At 36.9% G+C, this 10,535-nt stretch overlaps 1 protein-coding gene across 1 annotated transcript in view; it reads right to left on the bottom strand.

Annotated features, from left to right (window-relative positions):
• Window positions 1-952: 952 nt before the first annotated feature.
• vps50 (VPS50 EARP/GARPII complex subunit) overlaps window positions 953-10,535 on the bottom strand; it is a 212,965-nt gene continuing 203,382 nt past the window's right edge. Inside the window, exons 23-28 of the mRNA XM_078538745.1 lie at window positions 8,989-9,137; window positions 8,337-8,433; window positions 8,024-8,182; window positions 4,542-4,663; window positions 1,983-2,172; window positions 953-1,724 (exon numbers count right to left, since the gene is read on the bottom strand). Of these exons, the coding sequence (XP_078394871.1) occupies window positions 1,605-1,724; window positions 1,983-2,172; window positions 4,542-4,663; window positions 8,024-8,182; window positions 8,337-8,433; window positions 8,989-9,137 (837 nt within the window). The 3' untranslated portion in view covers window positions 953-1,604. The remainder of the gene's footprint in view (window positions 1,725-1,982; window positions 2,173-4,541; window positions 4,664-8,023; window positions 8,183-8,336; window positions 8,434-8,988; window positions 9,138-10,535) is intronic.

The raw sequence follows: 10,535 nt of genomic DNA, 5'->3' as shown, positions 1-10,535 counted from the left end.
GGTTTTTCTCTTACATCATTAAATAATACGCAGTAACTGGAGGAACAGATTTACTTTACTGCCAGAGAGAACTGTGATGACACAGTGCCTGTACAATCAACAAGAAACCCACAGGAAATTATCCCAGCAGAGAACTACAACACTAACACACCTGCCAAATGTAGGATTGTCCAATATACGATTTTGACTAATTGGTATTTCTCACATATCACAAATAAGCTGTTCAACAACAACTTGCATTAAAAGAGTGCTTTTAATGTGGTAAAACTCCCAAGATGCTTCACAGGAGTATTATTAAACAAAATTTGACAGAGACACAGAAGGAAATGTTAAGGTAGATTACTAAAAGCTTGGTCAAAAAGGGAGGTTTTAAGGAGCATTGTAAAGGGGATCTAAAAGGTAGAGAGACAGAGAGGCTTAGGGGATGAATTCCAGAGCTAAGGGCAGCTGAAAGCATACCTCAACATTTTAAATTGAAACTAAAGCCAATCTGGAATATGACCTCAAATTTATAAGAACAGTGAAATTATTTACTTTGACTTATTTTACAAATGTGAAGAAAATTCTACACTGGATTCACAGATTTAAAATTTACCATGTTCAGGCTACCAGTGTAAACTTTACCATCCACCTTTGTTGCAATTTCTGTGGTAATGGAAAAGTACAGCACATTAAGTAGTGTGGTGATTTATTTGGATCAGAGATGAGTGTAACCTTTGTGAATATATTCTGACTATCACCCTGATCTATGTTCAATGTGATTAACATAGTAGAAGCGTAACTTGTTTGCAGTGTCCGGATGATTGCGTATTTTACGATAATTTTATTATTTTAATGGAATAAGTAACATCCATTTAATGATGAAAGCCGTTCTGTAAAATAACATTTTGAATCAAGGCACAAAATCTCCATGTAACAGTATGACTGATGTACCACGAGCTGATGCAGGGTATAAAAATTCTAAGTTTGAGTTGTTTATTATTGTCACAAATCCATGATACATCTTCCATTTTAACAAGGGACAAATTAGTTTTCCAAATTCTAGAACCAGAACAAATTAAATGAGCATGTACAGAATTTAATTTGTTTTACTTACAGTAGTTCTGTATGAGGCATAAGCATCCTTCATTTATTATTTACCCTTTTACATATGGAAAAATTATTGTAAAATCAATTTTAGCTAAAGACATTTGCTTCAGTACATACAGTAGTCCACACAATAACGCTATTCAATATACAGTTTCCTTCAGTTATAATATAGAATCCTTACAGCCCATATTCCAACAGATAAAAATGTATAACCTGTCCCCACCAAAAATAAGCAAACATTGTAAATAGTTTTCATATAGGTTCTAAAAACAGCATTACTGGGAGGATTGGGCCTACCAAACAAGACAGGAAAAAAGCTAAACTGTAACACACATTAGTCACTAAAGCAGCATTTCCCAGTTCAACCACTTAACATTGCTTTTTTTGATCAGAAAACAAGTAACATGCATCATAAATGCGTGTAACACAAGAGAACCATTATTTGTTCATTTGGAGTGGAAATACTTATCCCTCTGCCAGCTGGAACAATAATAACGCATGACTGTTAATATGGGCTATCTTTTTGGCCTGTCGGATTCATCAATGGCTGCTATCAGCTTCTGCCGAGCTTTTTTATTTATATGGGAGCCCAAACAAACATTCACGAGGTTGGTTAGTTGCTTGGTTGAATATTCCTGCACAAAGAAAATAGGTCAGATTTCAGAATGGCAACAGTCACTCAACTTTGCAAAACAAATTTGTATAAATTGATAATATGCTTACATAAAAGTTCAGTCCGCTAATGTTTAAAATTCTAACAGAAGCATTACTGTTTTATGGGATGCAAAACTATTTGTTTTAAACATCTACAGTATGTGAAATTTTTCAGTTGTAAAAATATTTTTATGGGCAATCAAAAAAAACACTTTTTTGCCCTGTTTTTCCCTTCTTACCCTGTGTTCTTTAATCCATCTCTCCATGTCATTTTCAGTTAAATAATAGGCTTTAATGTAGGTTTCCACAAACTCCTTATCAGGAATTGGTCTGATGTCAGTCAGCTTCTCCAGCTTCATCAAAAACTGCTGGAAGTCCAGCTGCATCAAGGCACGTCCCTCATTACTGCACTTCTTCACATTTGCATAGCTGCAGTGGAAAGAGAAGAAAGAAAATGGACACCTCCATAAATGTAACGAGTTAATAAAAGATAACCCATGTGAAAATGATTAAAGAAGTTCAATATTTCTTACAGCAAAGTTCAAATGTTGCTTGCAACTCAGCCTCCATCAGAATCAATTATTTGAAAACGGTCTCTAGTGCCAAGTAGAGGCAATCTTTTAGCATTATCTTAGAAAGTTTAATTAGACACACCAAAAGCAAGTTGTGTGTAACCCTTCTAAAAATCTTCAAATTGACAGAAGTGCAGTGCTAAATATCAAGGCATTGCTAAGTATTATTACAGTCGTACTTTTTAGGACTTTATTTAGTGCAAATAACCTTCATCAAGGATTTTTCTTGTCCTAAAATACTTTCACTGGCAAGTGACAATTTGATCTAAGGCAAAGAAAGCTATCATAGAGCTGTCATTTCACAGGAATCGTAACAACTCTTGAATATTAAAAATCTAATTATCCCTGCAGTGATAGACAGAAATTATGTTATCCATAACTATTTTGCATTGATAAATTATGATTAGCAGCTTGTGACTTGTAAGGAAATTAAATAGGAATAATTTTTTTTTCTCTCTACTTACATTGACGAATGACAGAATGCATCAACAGGTTCAATAAAAATAGATTCAACTCTGCATAAGCAAATGGGATGTGCAGACTAAGACGACTGGAGATGAGCAGAACCAAGGTTGATGCTGCACTGAAAACAATTGAAAGGGCACAGAAGCAGGTAGAGGGATAGATTTTTACCTACCACAAGAAAGGATTTAAAGCTTACTGTCTACAAGCTGGTGGAAATAATATTGTTGACACCTTCACCAGCCTACACCACATCTAGCATCATATTGTAGGTGTCAATACCACAATGATATCTATCCAATGACGGTTAGCTTTTTATGAATTGTTTATAATGAACATGACACACAATTGCCTCAAAGCAATTGCAAATTACTGGTGTTTTTAATGAACTTGCTGTAATTATGTTAGAATTATAAACCCCTTGTGTATTAGTCATCAAATGCGCAATGTTACTTTGGAATTCAACAGCTAATTATAAACAAACTGACTTGCAGTTTGAGATATGGTTTAAATCTCTTGATTAAAATATTGCAGTCTCTCTGTGCTAAAAATTTCCTACACACAAAATCACATATTCAAAAATATATTCCCAGTTGCTTATCAAGATAGTGCCAACCTTGGGTACAAAATCTCGAATTATACTTCAGAGCAGTACTGAGGGAGGTGCCACATGGATCAGCTTGTAAATTGAGTTTCTGTCTGCCCTCTTGAATTGATGTAAAGACCCCATGGCGTTTTGTGAACAACATTTATTCCTCAACTACCATTGATAAAACTGTTTCACTTGTCCTATATCTCATTGCTGTTTGTGGGACCTTACTGTGCAAAAATTGGTTGCCTACATCTGTAATTTTCATTAGTGGCTGCTAGGCCAAAATACTATTTTGATTGGAATTTTCCTACATGACAAGGGTGACTGCATTTCAGAAGCATTTTGGAATAGCCTGACATTTTGAAAGATGCTATATAATATTTAAGTTCCTTTTATCTTAAATTAGGAGCAGTTCTATGCTTTTGATTCACATTTTCTCTAATTGAGTCAAACGCTGCTCAATCTTGATTTACTTAGAGGACTCTCTCATCGGCTAAATCTGGTTTTGATTCAAACCAATGTTCCAGAGCTGAACAGACAATGTGCTTAGCTGCTGAGCAAAATATAATTTCAAATTTAGATTGGGGTTGGATGGTGAGGTTTAATTTACTAATATAGCCATACAGGGTAATAAAATGTTTATATACACTGACATCAAAGTCAAGTTAAAGTGTATTTATGCTGCTGGCAGGAAACATTATCTGTCACCAAAGCAGAAATTCAGGCAGAACAAATTGTCTGATTTTTCACTTAAATGGTGGGGAAACGGCAGGGAATATACAACCAAATTTCTAACTTATGCTGTCACTGGTATTACAGACTTAGAAAATTATCCTTTAAACTAATGAGCTGTAACTGATCCCAGATATTCTGATGTGGTGCAATTATTTATCACCAATTTGTATTCCATAAAATATCTTCTGTAAGCACTACAAAGTTCAAATAAACTTGTATTAACAAAATAGGCAGCTGATAGGCTTAAACATATTGACCCTGAATTCTGCAGGGGTTCTGATCACTTGCAAAACCGTGGCACAGAAACGGTTGATAACAACCATGCATGACATTTCTTTGAGGGTTCTGCTGATCTCCCAAAACTGCATCAGGAGATATGGGTAACCTTGCAGGAATTGAGGACCATTTTGAATTTTGGAAACACAAAGACAACTTACCCTTCGACAATGGTTCTGTTAGCCAGCCGAATACAATGCTCCCAAAGGACATTAGACACTTGTAGTGGTATGCGCACCCGTTTGGAAACCTCAGATAACTTCTTATTGAACTGTTCAAATTCCTAAAGTAACAGATGTCAGAATTATACATAAACATATCCTAGTCCAATATATCCACACATTAACTTGTATTTTGATATCACTTTCAAAGCAGAAAAAAGTCTCAAGGTACTTTTAAGAGGTTCACGGTTAGAAAAAGCCATATAAAGATATATTAGAAAGGACTCGGTCAATTAAATAGATTTTAAGGAGAGTCTTTAAGGAGAAGTATAAAGTGAACAGGCGGAGAATTGTGGTGCTTAAATGATTGTAGAAATGGCTACCCATGGTGAGGCAAAGGTGCACAAGAGGTCAGACTCAAAGGAACAGAGAGCTTAGAAATCGGGGATGGATGAGGGAAACAGCCATGGTGCTGAAGTTGGTTGCAGAGGAGGCCCACCTTAAAGGAAGCAAAGATAAGAGTTTTAAATTTGAGTTGCTGAGAAACAAGGAGAAAATGTGGGGATGAAGGTTTCAGTTACAGATGGGCAAAAGTACAGATATGATTTATACAATAGAAAGAATATGGGTTTGGAAGCTCATCTTGAGGATGATTAGGGAATTACAAAGGTATAAAGTTGTGACAAAGGTCTTCCAAATGTACAGCTGGAAGAAATTCTGCCTCATTCAAGAATCAATATAGGACAATGTCAGCACAAAGGCAGTGAAAGGGTTGAAATAGGTGGTGGAGGTAGAGCTAGGTGTCACCAATGTGGAACATGTGTAAACTGATCCCACGCCAATGGATTATTTCATCACAGAGTAGTGTGGAGATGAGAGAGGGCCAAGGACAAATCCTTGGGACAGTTAATCGCTGACACTGCAAGGGTAGAAAAATAAACCATTGGTAGAGATGCTCTGGCTACAATTGGAAAGGTAAGAGTAGAACCAACTGTCTATTGCAGTTGGACAATAGAGGATAGATATTGGATGATTTGGTCAATCTTATCAAAGGCTGCAGAAATGAAATGGATCGATAATGTGCCTCGGTCACATTTAACAGGAATATTGTTTATGACCTTGGTTAGAGCCATTTTGGGGCTGTGAGATGTTTGAATTCTAATTGAATAATTTCAAATAAGGAGTTGCAATAGAAATGGCCACAGATCTGGGAAGCAGCAAAATGTTCAAAAACTGGTCTGCTCTCTATCCCACTTTCCTCTCCTCATCTCCACAAGAGTCATGGAACAGTCAACCTGCAACTAGGAGGCGGATCATTCAGTATTGTGTTCCTATGCTGCTCTGTTCATTTGCTTGAATTTGATGAGTCAAGCATCATGGTTATTGTCTTTTCTCAACACCACTTCCTCTTAATTGAATGAGTTCTAAATCAGTTCCCATTCCATTTTAATAAACTGTTATTCTATTCTTATAGTCTTGCAAACAGCAGATGACAGGATTTTATCTTCTTCTGCAGTAATCTTTTGCATGGTATTTTCCCAATCTAGTTTATATTGCTTGGGGAGTTGCCACAACTCAATCTGCTCCCCTGGTTGAGAGTGGTGCATGGAAAAGAATATCTAAAGGAAGATATTCACCCTCAAGGCGCACACAAGTTAAAAAATTACACTACTTGCACAAAAAGTTACTAAAATTTCTGGTTTCTGGGTTTTTACTTGACCACTTGTTGAACTTTCGTAACATCAAATTACATTTTTAAGATCGCTATGAAAATCTGAAAGAAAAACACTGTGGCAGCCCAGGCTATTCTAAAATTGATACTTCTAACAACAATCAAAACCATGTGCAATTATAGCATAAACAGATCATTCAATTTTAAGAATTTAAACACAGAATTTGGTCAACAAAACTCAAAAAATATTTTCACTGATTATGCTCAATGGATAGGTGATCTACATTACATGATCCTGGTGCCATGGCACCAGGGGTGCCATGAGATCACTCACTTTGTGCCATGAGTCACAAATTGTGATATAGGTACCTCAGTTGTCCTCTTGGCAAAAAAAATACTCAAGATTATTTTAGGGAATTAAATACTTGCCTTTGCAGTGGAGGCTGGGTCATTGAATATTTTCAAGACTCAGACAGATTTTTGATTGATAAGAGAGCAAAGGGTTATGGTGGGGCAGGCAGGAAAGTGCAATTAAGACCACAATCAGATCAACCATGATCTTATTGAATGGCAAAGCAGGTTTGAGGGGCCAAATCACCTACTCCTGCTCCTATTTCTTATATTCCTATGTTTTTAAAGAGGGTCCAGCTGGGACCCCCATGTGGTCTCCACACCAGTGAAGACAGTTTCCACCCTCTCTGATGGCTTTGGTCGTGTAGGATTAAGCAGAGGCTCTGTCATTCTCCAAAGTTTGACCATGACCTGGTGTGTCCAGGTCCTGGCCTAACTTCCAGTTCTTCTGATGCACTCTTACCAGAGGTACAGTCCCCAGATTTGTGCGAATTGTTTAAGATTTAATATTTATTATTTAATGACTCATCTTTATATGGTGTCTTTTTTGCAATCAATCACTACAGTTTTTATATTTGGTCACATTAAAAACATTCTACTTCAGAAATATTATAAGCTAGGACATGTTACAAAAACATTGCATTAGGTTCAAAAAATATATGAAATAAAGTATTGCACAGGGGATTCAGGGGCTACAGGGTTAAAGAGGCCAGCAGAAAATTAACCCTCCTCTGAATACTTTGGATAAAGAATAAATGTAAAAGTAATTTAAACAACAAATTTAAATTGCTAACTAATTTCATCAATTGTATTAAATGATTCCCATAGACTATGGAAATTAATATGGATAATTATGAAATACAACATGCTCCAACCTACAGTCAGAGGTGAATTATTATCTGGGCATTTCATGCAATAAAAATCTGCTATCCAATGCTGAAAAATTTAATGAAGTGATCTTAGGACCTAAACTTGTTTGCATTGTTAATTATTTGACTAAGTGCACTTGAATTTAATTCTCGTGATATTTCTGGTCATTCTAATTAATAAATACTTTACACTGAATAGGGAGAAAGGCTTTCATTATTTACGAAATCAAAGCAAGCAAATACCATGTCTATAATCCTGCTGATTAATAGTGAAGTGGGTTCAAAGCTATTCAGTCACACTGCATATATTAGGGAGGAAAAACAGCAATTCCAGAAACAAATTTCTATTTTCTGAGATGGAACCATTCTTCTGAAGAAGAGTCATGATCAGTCTCGAAACATTAATTCTGTTTCTCTCTCTACAGATGCTGCTAGTCTGGCTGAGTTTTACCTGCACTTTGTTTTTATTTCAGATCTCCAACATCCGCAGTATTTTGTTACTTTCCTTTATTCTGTGCTGTACAATAATTTAAAGAAATTTAATAATTATAATAATTTGCCATAGGAACTGTTTCCATGCTTGCAGTTACCTTAAGAAGAGCATCGATATACATGTTGTGTTGTGACATAATTTCTTTGATATCCCATTTAACATTAGCCATTAGATGCAGCATCTGTTCATAATCAATGGCTTTGGCAGCCACAATCCAGTAAATTGGCTTGCGCAGCTCACTAGCAGTTGACACAGTCTATTTGATGTCAGACCAGAGGAGAAAAAAGGGAAAAGAATAAGATGTCAACCACAGCAAACAAACCAACAATTGGATGACGTTTTATTTCAGCAGAAAGGAGGCATTTTAAAATTAATCAAATAGTATTACATTTGAAAAATTCAGTCCCTACCTGTGAATAAAACTGCTGCAAAAAAGGCTTCTTGGCTGAAGGCATCATGGCATCAAGATGTGGCTGCAGACATTCAAACTGATCAGCCAGAAACACCCTGAAAAAGACATTTAAGACCATCATCATGAAGCAATTTTTGTGTGCATTGCAAATACATCTCGCCAACTGTCAACTAGAACATTACAACAAGGCGCCAAGGAAGTGGTTAAAGAGATATTTCTATCTGAGAGTTCTAAAGAAGTGCATCTATAATTTAAGACTACAAACTAAGAAGTTATCTTTGTATTTGTTCCCAAAGGAAGCAAATAATTCTGTCCCATCCAAAAGAGGAATATGACTTCATAAGGAAGAACAGAGGCTGAATAAGGGTGGGTGAAAAGGGGGAGTATATTGAAGCATGTGAGGAATGAGCAAGAAAGGAATTAAACTGTGTGGTTCATTAATGGAAAATCACAGGCAGACTTCATAATGGCCCAACTGGCCTGTTTCAGTGGTAAATATTCAATGATTAAGACATATATACCATTTGATGGTAAATAGCTGGCATATTATTTGGACTTTCAGGAACTCCCTTACAAAGTAAGAAAATTAAAAAAAACGTTGATTTAGACTGTTTGTTAAACGTTGGTCAAAGTTTTGCCAGGCAACTTACAAAGATTCTGTAGCGACTACCCTTTCTGCAAGGCCGTATAATGTTTCAGTAGAATTTAAAACAACAAGGTGACTCAAGTGTGGGCTTGGAACCTTTTCTTTTCTCTCTTCTGTTGCTGTCAAGGAACCAGCAGTTTCAGGTGGTGCCTCCTACAGAAAGATCAAGTTGCACAATTATGAATACAACAACATTCATTTATAAAAAAGCAAAATACTGTGGATGCTGGAAATCTGAAACAAAAACAGAAAACACTGGAAAAACTCAGCAGGTCTGACAGTATCTGTGGAGAGAGAAACAAAGTTAACGTTTCGAGTCCATATGACCCTTTTTCAGATCTGAAGAGAAGTGGAAATCTGATTAAATTTACACTGTTTAATGGGGGTGGGGCAGTTGGAGCTGGATAGAAGGCCAGCGATAGGTGGGGAAAAAGGAGTGATGGACAAAGATGTCACGAACTAAAGGACAAAGGGAGTGTTAATGGTAGTGGTGAGTGCTAAAAAAGGTGCTAATAGTGGCATAAAGGTGAGAAAAAAGGATGTGATCATAGCAAAACAAATATCGCCTTTTTAATCCCATTTTCTATCTTTTTTTATCCCACCACTGCCCCCTCCCCCCACCCTATTCCCTACAGGGCCATCTGTCACTTGTTCCATGTTGTTCTTTCACACAATGCTAACCTTGTTCTGTTATAATCACATTCTGCTTTCTTACCTTTATGCCACTATTAGTACCTTTTTGTTCAATATGGAGAAGGGATTCATGAGACCAGGGGAAGAAAAAAAAGAACAAAAATTGGGTAGAGCGGGCATGGTGCTCCAACCGGTTGTTCATTAAAATTGCAAAAAAAAGCAATCCCACCAAATTGTATTTATATTGTGCTTTTAACATAGTAAAGGATTCTAAAGCACTATAGGAACACAATCAAATAAAACGTGACAAGACACATGAGGTGATATTGGGGCAGATGTGGTTTTAAGGGGCGTCTTAGAGGAGAGAGGGAGAGAAGTTTAGGGAGGGAATTCCAGAGCTTAAGGCCAAGGAAGTTGAAGATATGGCTGTCAATGATGGGAAGAATTAAAATCAGGAATACTCAAGAAGCCAGAATTGAAGAAGGAGTGTTGATATCTCAGAGGCTTGTGGGGCTGGGGGAGATTCCAGAGATGGGGAGCAACGAGGCCATGGAAGAATTTGAAAACAAGGGTGAGAATTTGAAAATTGGGGCATTGCTTACCCAGGAGCCAAGTAGATTAGCATGCACAGAGGTGATGGGTGAACAGGACTTGGTGAGAGTTATGACACTGGCAGCAGAGTTTCAGATGGCATTAAGGGTAGAGGTAACAAAGACATGGAAGAGGGTTTCAGCAGATGAGCTGAGGCAGAGTCAGGCAACTTTACGGGGTTAGAAATAGGCAGTCTTAGCGATTTCGCAGATATGTTGTTAGAAGCTCATCTTGGAGTCAAATATGACACTAAGGCTGTGATTGGTCTGGTTTAGCTGCAGTTAGTTGCCATGGTGAGGGATGGAGTGGGAGGACAGAGAATGGAAT

The sequence above is a fragment of the Cetorhinus maximus genome, chromosome 3 (genome assembly GCF_964194155.1).
Source record: "Cetorhinus maximus chromosome 3, sCetMax3.hap1.1, whole genome shotgun sequence".
Classification (NCBI taxonomy): Eukaryota; Metazoa; Chordata; class Chondrichthyes; order Lamniformes; family Cetorhinidae; genus Cetorhinus; species Cetorhinus maximus.
The sequence above is the reverse complement of the archived record's forward strand: the minus strand, read 5'-3'. Positions and strand labels throughout refer to the sequence as shown.